Below are 15481 nucleotides of genomic sequence, written 5' to 3' on the forward strand. Positions count from 1 at the left end.
CTAAAAGCAACTGTCAGCAGTACTATGCTTAAATTTGTTAAAATATCACACTGAGATTTTCCTGTTGGTCAGCGTAGCCCCAGAGCTCCATGTTAAAACTTTAACAAACAAAATGTTTACTTCCATGCTACTACTGTAGCATATACTGTCTATTGCAAACAACCCAGAGAGCACAGGAGTTGTGGTAGGTTAAGTTGAGATACGGACATGTCAATGGCCCCAAAAGTTTACTGAGTGGTAGTTGGTTTGTGATAATAGTTTTAACTGCAACTTTGTTTGGGAATATCACTTAATACAGGTGACACTGTTCTCACATGATGCATATTCCTGGGCCCATGTAATATTCCAGTTTAGGAATACCGTACAGAGAGGGAGAGGAATTGAAGCTAACAGGGCCTTCAAGCAGGGTAATTCAGCCATGCCACATGTTTTGTGGTGGTTGAGTTGTGGCTTAAATAGTCCTATTGCTGTGGGAGACTGTGCTGTGGCCATTAAATTTGGATGGTTCCTCACTATACTGTGTGGAAGGGGACAGACGGGCCAAATTTTGCTGTAATCTGCTCACATCCACTTTATAAAGTGCTTTGTTATTATTAGTTTCACAGGTTTTATTTCAGCCGCTCTGCAGTTTCACTGGGTCTTATAGAGTCACCAGCCCATCAGTTTGACCAAAATGGATGTTTAAGTGACTCAGATTTAGCAAAAGTGGAACTAAGAATCAAAATGAAAATATGTATAAGAAAGTGGCTCATTATAACTGCACTTGAGCTGCCAAAATGCAATGCTGGTAATCATCTTAAGCCTCAAAGCTCATGGAGAATCTGATATAAAGTATGTCAACTACATAAAGTACTGTGCAAACGTTTTAGGCAGGTGAGGAAAATGCTATAAAGTAGGAATGCTTTCAGAAATAGATATGTTAATAGATTATATTATTATATTATACATTTATTAATTAACAAAATGCAAAGTGAGTGAACATAAGAAAAAGCTAAATCAATTCAAAATTTGCAGTGACCACCCTTTGCCTTCAAACCGGTATCAATTCTTTTAGGTACACTCGCACAAAGTCAGGGATTTTGTAGGCATATCGTCAGGTGTATGAATCAACAATTATACCAAACATGTGATTTCCAATTCAATACGTAGGTTGACACACAATCATTAACTGAAACAGAAACAGCTGTGTAGGAGGAATAAAAGAGGGTGAGGAACAGCCAGACTCAGTTAACAAGGTGAGGCTGCTGATGACAGATTACTGTCAAAAGTCATGCACCATGGCAAGACTGAGCACATCAACAAGGCATAAGGTAGTTAAACTCCATGAGCAACGTCTCTCCCAGGCAGACATTTCAAGGCAGACAGGGGTTTCCAGATGTGCTGTCCAAGATCTTTTGAAGAAGCACAAAGAAACGTAACCTCAGTGGTCGGTCAAAGAAACTTACTGCAGCAGATGAAATGAATGCATCATGCTTACTTCCCTTCACAATTGGAAGATGTTCTGCAGTGCCATCAGCTCTGGTACACCATCTACTGTCCGGACAAGTCTGGTCCGAAGTGGCCTTCATGGAAGACTTGGCCAAAAAGCCTCAGACATGGAGACAAGCCCAAGCGACTCAACTGTCCATAGAAACACAGGAACTGGGGTGCAGAAAATGGCAGCAGATGCTGTGGACTGATGAGTCAAAGTTTGAAATATTTGGCTGTAGTAGGAGGCAGGTTGTTCATGAATCAATTAATTGTGTCACAGTGGAATCAATAATTTTCCCTTTTTGGAGGTGATAATTGGTGCCCCGAGGTGAATTTAATGCAAGTTAAATCCTATAATATAATATAAATTAATTATTTCTGATTTGCTAATAATCCTGCTGCATTTTCATAACATTAAAATTGTATGTTTGACTTTTTTGCAAAAGCAAACTGAACATAAAACATGAAAATCTCCCTTTGGACTCTATAGTTGTATGTAAAGTTAAAATACTGAGCCAAAGACTTATTACTTATAACCTTCTATGAACACCCAAAATTTTGTTCTGTTTTAAATTTCACATCAGGCACCGAAGACGCTTTTAAAAATACAACAACTTAAATATTTCCCTTGTTTATTATCAGCAATTAGTCAAATACATATAAACAAACAGTAGGAAAAGGACAGCGTTCATCAGCGACTTTGTTTTTCACAAGGTTATCAATATCGCTTTCAGCACACCCACATTCATGCCTCAAGTATTTTTTTTTCGTTTTGCTAAACATCTTGTGCAGTAAAAAAGGAAACACATTATGGAACATGAACAATAAATTAAACAAAAACAATATTTAGCAGTTTATTTACAACTCATATTCCAAGAAATATAAATTAAACATTCCGTTAACTTACTAGCAACACACTCCATACAATATTAAAATGCCATTCTCTGGCAATGATATGATGTCTCATACTGATAAATAATACACTGTTCACTTTGGGTGACTGGACTTTTAGCTTATCAGGCAGCACAGTATGTTTTCAAGGTACTTGCATACAATGGTTCCTCCTGAACTGAATTTTTGTCAGTAGAAAAGCTTCTGGAAAGAACTTCACACCATCCTGGAACACTAACAATCACCCAGAGTGATACAGTTGTTTAAGGGCTAAATGCTCTTTAAGACATGGAGACCACAACAACTCTCCATTGGTGAGGTCTCTCTGGGATACATCACCGACTTAGATGTCATTAAACACTTGTGGATGAATAAAACCTGCAAGGCGGAATCAAATCCTTAAGGTTTTTTAGACAGTTTTTCTATAGCTGAGAACGGAGGGGAACCTCCATCAAGGATGTCCTTCCAGGTGTAACAGAGCAAACAACATTAGACTGGATTTGAGGCGATGGAGACATCTCACAAAGACCAGTGTAAATTCAAAATGAGTCAAGAATCAGGCCTTTTGGATGATTAATAACAGATTAATAACTTCCATTTATAACAACTGACTTGATGGATTGTAAAAAATTAAAAATAAATCAATGATTCACTAACATTTGTAACCAATAACCTGATGGCTTATAAAGGATAAACATCACCAAAATGTATCTATTAAGCATTAGTAAAATATCAATATTAATAAAGCCAATAGTTGTAATTTATAAACCCTTTATACAATGTGCCATATAAGAAAGTAGAGGGTGGAAGGATGTCTCAGAGATCGAAACTGATGGTTCATTTGTGCAATCCTTGTGAAAAGTCTGTAAGTTTACCACCCCAAAGGCAAACAGAGTGTAAATACCAAGGGTAAAGTCATGCAGGTTCCATGATAGCCAGGTTTATAGTGGGACATTTCAGTTAAGTCAAATCTGAACAATCTGTGATGAACAATGTGTCTAAGCTCCTAACAAGAACAAACAGTGGAATTTATTTCTGGCTTCCACTATTTCCATTGGTCTACTTCAAGCAATGGATTTAACAGTTACCCCCTGACAGCAAAAGCCTGATGAACATGACGGGACTGTGTTGTCTTTCCTTACATTGCAAGTTGACACGGATCAGTGAATTGCTCCATTGATCAGTCCAGGAAATGTTGGTATACTAAGGGCCACACTATACATCGGTTTTGTTCTCAAAATGTGAGAAAAAGAAAGCTCTGTTTACAGAATTTGGAGGTGCCTATGGAACAGAACTCAGTCTCATCCAGTCCATCAGACTCACTAAACGCTTGGGGCCGTGTTATGCTAGAAGAGAACTGGTCCATATGACTTGTTGTCCTACAACGTCGGGGATAAAAAGTGTGTATTACTGTTCCAAAACTGCCATACTGTCATAGAGAGGGCTAAGATGCGAAATATGCGGATAGCAGCACACGTTTTCAGACAGTCTCTCCTGGAAGAAATGAATGGGGTTGTACTTGTGAAAAATGTAGAGAAGTATGAAGTTCAAAAGCTGGCTCCTTTCTCACCTCCACACAGCTGGCCAATCACAATGTGAAGGAGGTGTGAAGGTCGGATTGTGGTTTCGGAAAGATACAGAAATGGGTGGAGACGCCCTGTGAATTTATTTGAACAAACTTCCTCTTTCTCCAAGCTCAGATGTCCCAGCCCTTTATACATCTGAATACTCTATTTTTCCTTCCATATCGCAGCTAAAGGGTTTAATAATGGAAGGGGTTTGTATCTCCTGCAGCTTGCGTCAGTGGTAGTAGTGTATATGTACTGTATACTGTATATGTGTATAATTTACAAAAGTAAAAGATCATGATCTTAAAGCAGTCACAGTCAAAAAATTGTCAGAGAATAAATGAACTCAGAGAGTTTGGGACGTGAAGCTGTACATACTAGAAAGGTCAAATTGAGAAAGCAGAAAAAAATTCTATTTACATTGAGTCCCATCGTATCACACACAAGAGGTAATAGAAGAAAAATATTAACAAACATTGGTGAGTTCTGTTTGCAAAAAAAGTCTACTTTTTTACATTTCTAGCACAAGACTGTACACCATCTTGTATTGAGAGAGGCAGTTTTCTATGGCAAAGCTAGACATAAGTACATATCATGCTGCACTAATATAGTGCACAATTATGCCTGAAAAAATGGATAAGGGAGATACAGGCAGAAGTGGCTCTGGGGATCATTATGCTCTTGTTCTCTGGTTTTATCTTTTCTTGCTGATGGACCCAGGCCAGAATCTTCTTAATTGGACAAAGAACGAGTATCCTAAACAGATGATCCCACTCAGATGTGACAAAATGAACAAAAAGGACGACCCTCTCCAACGACTGTGGTTTGGATGTTACCGGCAGTAGTAGATGGCAGAGAAGCAAAGGCAGACTTCCAGAAGAAGATTAAGAAAGAATGAAGGCTCTTGTGAAACAGAGTATCAAAATGGAAATTAAAAAAGAGGACAAGGGCATCAAGGCTGCTAATGGACAGAGATTCAGTCTTGATCTTTGAGGTTCCTCTTTCTATCAGAATCATCTTCCTAGGGTGTCCACCTGTAGTTTGAACAATGCCCGGAAGCAACCCTGATATCAAGGGATTTCCATAGCAACCCTGTGTGTCCTGAATTAGGACGCATGTCTGTAGGTCAGTGTGGTCAGCAGGAAAACTTCTACATGTCGGCGTCTCCATCATAGGCCAGAGTCAGCGGCTTCAGCCTGTTGTTCATCTGCCGTCGCTGCGGCCTCTTTGGCTTTTTGCTACAGAACAAACACACAAGAAGAGAATGTTTAGAGAATCTGGACACAACTGTTCAACAAGCGGAGCCTTCAGTGTGAGAGGCATAGCACTGCTGAAGCTAAGTCAGGATGTTTCCTGTTCAGTTTGCCCTGTATGGAGCATACCACTGTCTTTCCATTTACTCCAAATCACATATGTTCTACATTTCAAACTGATTTTTAATGTGTTCCCCTTCCAGGCAGCCACTGGATTTTAGGTTAGATTTGAACAAGTCCACCAAATTCAACATCAAATTCTGCTGTTAGACAACACTACAGTAACAGTTATGTATTTATAACAATTTTGCGCTAATTCTGTAATTTTTACTGCCACTAGAGGTCCTTATCAGGTAAATTTAGTTTGTTTTAGGCATTTGAACAATTAACAATAATGAAGTCATTCCCCTCGTGAGAATGACTATAGATACACAGACAAGGGGAGAACTTGGATTCAAACCCAGGTCCTTCTCTCTGGAGGGTGTTAACTACTGTACCACTGCGCTGCATCTGTAAGAGTAGATGAATTATATCTGCACTGTCATACCATGTAGGAATAACTTTCAGTTAACAATACTAGCCAACAGAATGTTGACCTTGATGGATTAACTAACTGAAGTAAGTTTCAGTTGTTTTAGAAAAGTGGTTATTTTCATAGTAGGGAAATGATTAGCAATAGTTGCCTGGAAGGCAGAAAACCTAATTCAATCCCTAAAAACAGTTTGAAATGAAACCTTTATTAGATCTACAGTAAATACAGTAATCAGTGCTTATATCACATTTAAAATGCGACTTGTGGAGAGTGACAATATTTCACATTAGTTTGTACAATATTTTGGATAAATGGTTTAATCCACTTGGACACTTGGATGAAAATAGAAATGGAAGACAATGACTGCGTCTACATGAAATGTGATTGGATGACCGCAAGATGGCAGCAGAGGACAGATATTACAATTATGACTGCCAGCAGGATGGCATATCCAGAGTTTGTAAAGCTCTAATGTATTCTGATGTTTGAACAGTGAGATCCACTCAGGGCAGTACGTGTCATTATAGACACTTAAGTAATGTTCACAGTATTTTTAAACAGCCTGGCCAACAGACCTTTTTTTTTAACATATGGTGGGTATTTAACTGGCTCATTCTACTAGTCTTACAGTCGGTGTATTCATATTTGACTACATTAAAACCAACAAAACATTTATTATCCTATTATTCCTATGGCTCGCTTCAGCCCTATCAGCCTTAAAAAAAATAAAATAAACAGAGACCAAAACTAAAAACCTGTGCTTTGTGACTACAACCTGCAACCTGTGATTTGGCCCGAGACGCTGCACTGGATGGAAGAAATAGACCCAGCACATAACTCATCCCTACACCACACATTTTTGCTTTTACATTTCATTCTGAGCACAGGTATAAAAAAACAAAACAAAACACATGCTACAAGATGTTAATCGGTGAGTATGTTTGAGCTTTGGACAGAGCCAGGCAAGCTGTTCTGGACTTCTCACCTCAAGGAAGTGATCCACTGAAATGAATGAACAGGCACTGGAGGTCTTTGGGCACAAATGAATATCAGGCGCTGTGAGTTACAGGAGGGTGAGGTGAGGCCCTGACTAAGTGATGAGAGTTTCAAAGTGAGGTGGTGGGGGTGGGAGTGGAGGTGGAGGCGGTTGTGGTGGCAGCGCCTCATATTGCTGCTGCTGCTGCTGCTGCTGCTGCTGCTGCTGCTGCTGCTGCTGCTGTTGGTGGAGTTGGCTGTGCCGCTTTAATTCATCTTGCTCTAGTTTCTGGCAGGCAGGACAGGTGTATGGCACCATGTAGCTGTTTGGGTCCATCCAGTAAACCCCGTCTGAGGGGGACCTGGACCTCGACTTGCAGCAAAGGCAACAACGACAGTAACTGAGCAGGGAGCACGAGGGTGAAGGTGGAGACAGAAAAACAAGAAATGAAGGTGACAAATGATGAGGGAACTCAAAGTAAAATGAAAAATGAAGTGAACTGAATGAATGAATGAACAAGCAGTGATGTAATGGAGGTTACACCCAGGTACAATCTATTAACCCACCTTGATGAGCAGGCATAGTTCGCTCGTTTGATGCCTTATTCCAGACATGGGGACTAGGACTAAAGTCAAGGTCTACTGCTTATAGTGTCCGATAATTAAGCCTGGAATAGCACTCGCAAATATTAAATGCTTAAAGCAGAGCTGATAAAAGGAAAATTGGTATGAAATTCTGGCATGTTTAATAAAGACATTGATGATCAGGGTAAAACCAGCTTGGTTTTTAAAAACATCCTCTTTGCTGACATCAGTGTTTCCATGAATGCATGAAAACAGTGTGAAGTAGTAAAGCCTGACAAAGTTCCTCCAGAATCACAGGAGATATTAAATGACTGTGAAGAGTAAACCAAATAAATGAGTTGTTGAAAAGGTCCTTTAAATAATAAATACAAACTGATAAACTGGCTAATAAGATCTTATTACATAAAGGTAAAATAAGATCTAATACATATAGGTAAAATCTTGAAGTTCATCAGTGTTCAAGATCTAAGTATCAGTTACATCATTTAAAGTTCTCCACAATATCTATTTGTATTTATACTCTATGTAACTTCAGTGGAGATATCCACTTAAAACCTTTAGATCATGCCTATATCTTATCAGAAAAGCAATAATGGATGCTTTTGAAAACTCTTTTGTTTCAACAGATGGGTAGTTCCTTCATCCATTACTTCACTGAATGTTGGTGAATGACGGCATGAATAGTAACTCATGTGATGACAGAAACAGACACAGTTAGAACATGTAAGTGTACATTACCATGCTAAGTATGTCATGGAGATTATAAAGACCAGCAGCACAAACGCTCCTGCTGCCACTCCGTACACCCAGGTCTTCAGCTTCCCATCTGCACAGAGAGTCACACACACTAACTATAAATACACTGCAGGAATATAACATAACATTTCATTTCCTTGTCTAAGCTGAAGGGGGCAGTAGAGTTAAACACATGATACTGTGTGGAATTCAGCCGCATTTACTGATACACTCAAGTGTGGCGAACTGGTGGTCATTGAATCATCAGTGTAACACAAAGGTACACACTACAGAGCCTTTCACACCAGTGTGCAGCACAGAATGAAGGGCAGATGTTATTATGTTGCAGCGCCTCCATCTGGACGCTGTGATGATTCAGTTTTAAGAAAAGCTAAACATTACACACTGTTACATGTACGTGCTGTACATAAGGATTCCACCCATGAAGTTTTCATTCTAGAAGCAGCTAGTTATTTCAGTTTGACTCCCAAAACGACATAAACGACATTATGTTTCACAGACAAATTCAAAAATGTGCGCCTGAACAAAGGGAGGTCAAAATCAAACGTAACAGTCAGCATCTGGTGTGGCCTCCAGCTGCAGAAAGTACTGCACAGTCCAGCCTTTCCCAGCCTATTGCGTACAGTCTGAGCACTGATGGAGGGATTGTGCGCTCCTGGTATAACTCGGGCAGTGGTTGCCATCCTGTCCCTGTCCCGCAGTGGTGATGTTCTGATGTACCAATGCTGTGCAGGTGTTGTTACACGTGATCTGCCACTACGAGGGCGATCAGCCATCTGTACTGTCTCCTTGTAGCACTGTCTTAGGCGTCTCACAGTACGGACATTGCAATTTATTGCCCTGCTGGTGTTTTTCAGGTCAGTGCTCTCTAGTGTTCTAAGTTTTTATAACTGTGACCTTAATTGGCTGCCTTCTGTACACTGTGTCGTAACCACAGGTGAATGTTCATTGTTTTTGGTTGATTGAACAAGCATGAAAAACGTTGTTTACAACCTTTACAATAAAGTTCTGTAACATTATTCGGATGTTCACAGAATTATCTTTGAAAAACTGTGTCCTGAAAAAGGGACGTTTCTTTTTTTGCTGAGTTTATATGACCAGCTACAGGTGTACTGGACCTTAAATACGTCACATGACATAAGTCGTTAAGCACGTGGTAAACGCTGTGACACGGTCGCAGTTTGGTAGGTTTAGGCAACAAAACTACTTAGTTAGGTTTAGGAAAAAATTGTGGTTTGGGTTAAAATGTTACGTGCCACGTGACTTAAGTCCTGTGTTTTTTTATCCAGCCATCCACCTCCTAACAGAGATGGGGACTCAAGTTTGAGACTCGGACTCGAGTCGACTTAAGTCGCACACACAGTGACTTCAGATTCGACTTGAGACTCGTCCTAGAAAGACTTCAGACTTGACCCGGACTCGAGGTGCGGGACTCGTGAACGATGTTTATTTTTAGGAAACATCTGATGAGCTTGATGTTATTCCCCTCCCTGCATTACCTGTAACCTGCCTTTAAAACCTTGGCTTGGCTTTAAAACTTCATACAACAAGGCCCAAACAAAGAAGCAATGAACGCAAAATAGGTTAGTAACCTGGGGTGAGTAAAGATGTTTAGCTCAGCATTGGCCACCTAATGTTAGCTTGCTTCTTGCTTCAGCTACGACCTACGAGACGTTAACTCCGACTGTGGTTCATTATGAATAGATGAATGAGCGTTTGTTTGAACTTGTGGTGGTCGATAAATGTAATCATTTACGTCCCGCTGGCTGCCATCACGTTAATTATTAATTTTGGCTGCAAACAGGTTACAGGTTTATTGTTGATCATGTAACGTTACAGTTTTATTTAGTTAACCTGGGTTTGAGAGTCTGGGGAATGTGTTGGCTTACTGTAGTTTATAAACTGTGATTAGTTGTGGAGGCATTGTACATTAGGCTACATGGTTGTGCTCTGTAAGTGAAAAACAGGTTACAGTTACAGACTCCCTTATAGCTATGCAGTTTTATAAGCAGCCTGGATTGAACGCAGCAGCTGATACAACATTCATGATAACCGCGAGTGACTTGAGACTTGACTTGGACTCTAGCTCAGAGAGTTGAGTTGGACTCTAGCTCAGAGAGTTGAGTTGGACTCTAGCTCAGAGACTTGACTTGGACTCTAGCTCAGAGACTTGACTTGGACTCTAGCTCAGAGACTTGAATTGGACTCTAGCTCAGAGACTTGAATTGGACTCTAGCTCAGAGAGTTGAGTTGGACTCTAGCTCAAAGACTTGTGAGCATCTCTGCCTCCTAATGTGAACTTTCTAGCTCTGTACACTATGTCAACTGACTTCCTCCTTTGCTATCGTCATACGGCCACTGGAGGCTGCGGTCGAACAATAAACGGAAATATGGTTCATAATCAGCTGCTTGCACAGTCGACCTTTGACATTCTTTTATCCATTCCTTCCCTCCTTTGTTTGACCTCCCTCTGTTTCTCTGGCTATTAACACCCCTCCTTCCACTCCCCTCCATTTATAGGTCTGTAACCAATGATTTTGGGCTCTCAGCAATCACAGATTTCCTCCATGAAATTGAATATATTTTAATTTGGTACAGATTTTGTCTCTGTATGTTCTGCTACTGTTTCGATGTGACACCATCAGAATCCAGCATTTACTCATGTTCTTATTCAGACTTTGCTTCAGTAGGTTATGTCATCATGTCATTCAACATCCTAAAAACAGCGCTTCCAGTGGTCAGATGTATCAGGCTGTGTTACCCGGGCCAAAGGGCTGCAGGAACCAGGTCCGTCCCACCCTCCCTGGTGTGCTGGCCGCAGGCTGAGTGGGGTTGAGGGCTCGGATGGTCTTGACATCAGCCCTGTTGTCACCTGCAGTGGGGATCTCCAGCACCGGGATGACTGTACACTGGTCCAGCAGGCCGTCAGACGTCATCACTTCAGTGTAGCCCTCCTCACAGCCGCACACTCCTGCCTGACACAGGAAGGAGGAAGGTTAAACACGATGATGTGGACAAATCAGTCTTTCACTTCTTACACCCTCTGCAGTCACCAGAAACATGTGACTTTTGTCTGTGTATGAGCAGTCTAAGCAGTCTTTCTGAAAAGGAAAAAATAAGTTTTACCCCACCCCCAGCCGTTTCCCTCTTTTGCCGTCCCGGGTTTTCTGACGCACTCTAATTGAATAGTGCTTATTTCCCATCTGAGACTTTTGTTCAAGGTCTTCCAACTACAAAGGCATCTTGTTTTTGGCTACGATAAAAACCAGACATGTTACAATACTGACGTAGCATCTGGGGCAGCTCACAACAACTACACAATTTGTCTTTATTGTAGAGGTCTTTACGGGTTCTTTTGAAACCAGTAATTAAGACCAGGGGAGTCAAGTCAAGTCTGACTCTGATTAGGAATTGCCATGGTTCTTAGGTATCTATCACATCACATGGTGCATCAAATTGTGTAGAGAAAAAGACGAAGAAGCAGACAGAGAGTGTGAGTTCTGTGAAGAGCAGGTAAAATAACATATTGTTATTGTTGCGCTGCTTCTTCTACAACAGTGGCTGCTTGTTAATTAGTGGAGCATCATGGCAGTGTTGATGTTCTCTCTGTGTTTGGGTCTGCTACTCAGACTGAATCCAGCATTCAGGCCATTTTGTTTGTTTGCAAAGCTTCAAGTTCGGGTCAGCTTCAGGTTTGGTTGCTGTCATTGATTAAGAAATGTATCTCACTCTCTTTCTTTCTTTACTGCTGCGAGATAAGGTTTTGTTTTTGTGAGTTAGCCGTTCTGTTGGTGCAAAGCAAGCACATCACTTCGTCTCTGAGAAAGGACAAAAAAATGAAATACACACAGCATGTTCAACAAATCATGGAGCGCCTTTGATAAAGATACGATTTAGCTGTTCTCATTATAAAATCAGCTCAGTAACAGTGCTGCAGTCTGACGCTCCTGTCTATTTTGTCAGACAGGGTGTGTGTTTGATTGTCTCGGGTGGGGTGTGTGTGTGTGTGTGTGTGTGTGTGCATGTAGGGAAGCCACCCCTCCTCCACATCTCTCTCTCTCTCTCTGATCCCTGACTCATCACCCTGCAGGGGGTCCTCAGCTCCCCGACACTCTCTGGAGAATAATCGGCCTCAGAACTCCCTGCATTACAAACAGCTGCTGCGCACGTCCAACAGCAGACAGAGGAGGAAATGAGGAAATGATCATCTGCATCTCCTGAGTGGCAAACAAAGGAAAAGAAGTGCATGGTGTGTGTTTGTGTGTGTGTGTTGTCATGTTATATATATCTGGGTTCAGTCTCTTGGGGAAGCTGCTATAATGTTCATTTATCCACAGTATATATTTGCCCACACTCCTCTCGTCCTCCATACAGCTCTAGCTTCCTTCTAGCAACCACATCTCTGAATCACACAACCACAAGCTAAAACACATTTCATCTTCTGTTCTGCGGTGTGTAGTGCATCATGGAGTACGTTTGCAACCTCATATTAGGGCTGGATGTTGTTTGAAACTTTACGATATAAGTGCCAATACAATACCTCAGCTTCAGTCTAAAAACAATACTTTCTTCAATACCTGAGTTTGAGTAATACAAACTTTTTTTACACATTTGTTTTTATTTATCAAAATATGCCAACTCAATGCTAAATATCTTACTACAAGAACCCAGACAGGAAATAAAATGGCTCTGATTTGATATGATGAGCAATAATATAACTCAATATATCAATGTGAGCGTGTTTCTTCACAAATGATTTGTCATACAGGGGAATGATTGTTAGCTGAAGATGTTTCGTGTTTACATATATCATTCACTGCAGCATTAGAAAGGCTGTCTAATCAAAGAATAAGAAACGTGTGACGACCCCTGCTTAGTCTGAGGCCCCATCCACACTACTGCGTTTTAGTTTACAAACGGAGAATTAAAACGAATAAGATCTCCGTCCACACCAGCGTTTTAGCTGCGTTTTGGAGTTGATCTCCGTCTTAAAACGACTGAAAACGCACAGCTCTGGCCCGTTCAGGTACACTGGGCATGCGCGTGCCGGTGTAAACATGAAGCAGATGGTCTCTTCCTGGTTACAGAAGATTTGGTGAAAGAAAAAATAAATACAGACAAAGAAGGTTTTTTTTAGCTTGCACCAATAAGGAGCTGGGACTGTTACTGAATGTAACACGGGAGTGTGGCGGCGGAAAACAGAATGGGAGTCGATGCAAAGTAAATACGGCGACATGCACAGTACAAGTGTAGGCAGATAAGTGTTATTTGCACGGTACATAATATTTTAATAAAAATACCATGTCAAAAACCCGGTCAGTAGCATCATGTTTCTGCTTTGAATGACTTCTAGGACCCAGAGAGCCGAGCGTGAGCATCGTTTCTAAAGTCCTCCGTCTTCACTAAATTTCACCGCTATAGGTCTTCGTTTACGCCGCTGTAGTCTGGCCGGGAGGTGCAAACGTAGCAAAAGGTCTCCGTTTTAATTCGAAAACGCAGTAGTGTGGATGGGGCTTGAGTGTCCAGTCAGATCTGGAGCACCTGGGCCCTGTGCTTGCAGGATATAAAAGCTCCAGCTTCCAGTGTGGCTCGCTCTCTTCCCTGCCAGCGCCTGCACCTCCTTTGGCCATTTTGTGTGCGTTCCCAGTTTTTAACATGGCCTTTGTGTAAAGCGTTCTTGGTAAGTTTTTGATACTTTGATCTTAAGATACTTACACTACAGGCACACTAGTACCAAAAAAGTATTAAGGTTTGAGTTCAAAAACATAACCAGATGCCACACCCTCAGGTTTGACTAAAATATATTAGCTTATAAAGGTTCCTGGTCGGTGTTTACTGCAGAGGTCTGTAATATGATGTGCATTTTCTCTTTTTGTGTAATGATATATTTATTGTATCATGGGAAAGGCGCTGGATTTGGATTAGGCCTAAATGATTTTCTAAAGAATTTTTGATCAATTTGGAAAAAAAACCACTGACAATTTTGTCAAAAAGAATCTCTATAGATTAGAGATCAGCCCAATCACTCAACATTCTGCAGCTTCAGCTGAAACATGGCAGCAGCTTTACTTTACTGCAAACACAAGTAAAACAGGAATGTCGTTTTTCTGTATTGTTCATGTCACTCTACTGGACAGCAGAATCCTGACTACAGACTAAAGATCAAAGTGCGTTGTCCGTTCCCAGTTTCTCAATTGTCTGAGCAAAACACTATTGATTATCCTCTTCCTCTCCCTGAATGGCACTTTAAATTCTCCCTTGGCATTCACAGCAAGTTTAGAAATGGCCTGACATCAAAGGATAAGAAAAGCTTCAAACTGCTGGTAGAGGCAAATATCCTCTCATAAGAATAAAATGTTCATTTTAATCAAATTCAGCTTGAGGCTGCATATTTTCTTAATAAGACATACTGTAGAAACAATGCTTAAAGGGAAGTATTTAATTGAACTGCTTTTGGTCTCAGAAAATGAATTTAACTTGACAAAAAACTGATAAATTAACTGTTGAATGTACTACATGTTAAGAGAAGCAAATCTAGAAAGCTATAAAATCGCTGCTTGGTGATCTCAAGTTCCCAGTCATGTCCCTTATTCCATTTGCAAATGAATGGCACACCTGGGAGTGTTGGTCTTAAAATGAGGTGTGGTCAGGCGCATTGTTGTCACACTGCTCATCACACTCATAGGGCAGCAGAAAGTGATTGTGGTGTCGGTCTTGTCTAAAGTCAATGGCGCAGTATTGTCCTGCTATTTCATTTAATATTTCAATCAGAAGATATGCCTGCATTATGGGGTCTAGCATGCAATCACCACATGGGAACCATACATAATCTTATTAGTTGGGTGTGGGTTTCAGGTGGGTGGGACAGGGTGAAGTATCTCCTCATTAAAAGAGACGCTATGCACATTTCCACATTTGCCAGCTTTAAAGCAGGTGTTCTTTAACCTGCAGTGCTATAATCCAGGTGTGTTCTGATTCTGAGGATAATGGGAAAACAGCAGGTGGCAGCAGCATTTGCGTCAGATTATTGTCTCGTCTTTCCTCTAATTTCTTTCTCTTTTCTACTACTAGGTACACTGCTTTCATCCCAACAAGGGGTCTGATACTCAATCGGGTCTACGTTCTCGCAGCCATATTGGAGGTCTACAGCAGTGGTCTGCAATAGGCGGCCCGTGGGCCAAAGCTAGCCCGCCAGCAATAATATCTGGCCCGTGGCCAGATTACTTTGATAACAGCAAAAAAAAACAATAATTATAGTGGCTGGTGATGAAACAGATCTCAGTCATGACAGCAAAAGTTACACATAATCACTTCCACCTTATCTAATTCCAAGTTATTGTGCGCTAGTACATTTTTGCAGCAGTACTTTATGTCGTGTTTAATTGAGAGCTTTTACTTTGAAAAGTTCTGAAGGAAATTCAAAAGAGTCTCTGGCTTGCTTGACACACCTC

At 40.9% G+C, this 15481-nt stretch overlaps 1 protein-coding gene across 1 annotated transcript in view; it reads right to left on the reverse strand.

Annotated features, from left to right (window-relative positions):
- Positions 1-2085: 2085 nt before the first annotated feature.
- The window catches only part of thsd7aa (thrombospondin, type I, domain containing 7Aa), a 171738-nt gene continuing 158342 nt past the window's right edge, over positions 2086-15481 (reverse strand). The window contains exons 27-29 of the mRNA XM_046059591.1: positions 10792-11001; positions 8013-8100; positions 2086-5167 (exon numbers count right to left, since the gene is read on the reverse strand). Coding sequence (XP_045915547.1) covers positions 5080-5167; positions 8013-8100; positions 10792-11001 — 386 coding nt within the window. The 3' untranslated portion in view covers positions 2086-5079. The remainder of the gene's footprint in view (positions 5168-8012; positions 8101-10791; positions 11002-15481) is intronic.

Source organism: Micropterus dolomieu, linkage group LG09, assembly GCF_021292245.1.
Source record: "Micropterus dolomieu isolate WLL.071019.BEF.003 ecotype Adirondacks linkage group LG09, ASM2129224v1, whole genome shotgun sequence".
Classification (NCBI taxonomy): domain Eukaryota; kingdom Metazoa; phylum Chordata; class Actinopteri; order Centrarchiformes; family Centrarchidae; genus Micropterus; species Micropterus dolomieu.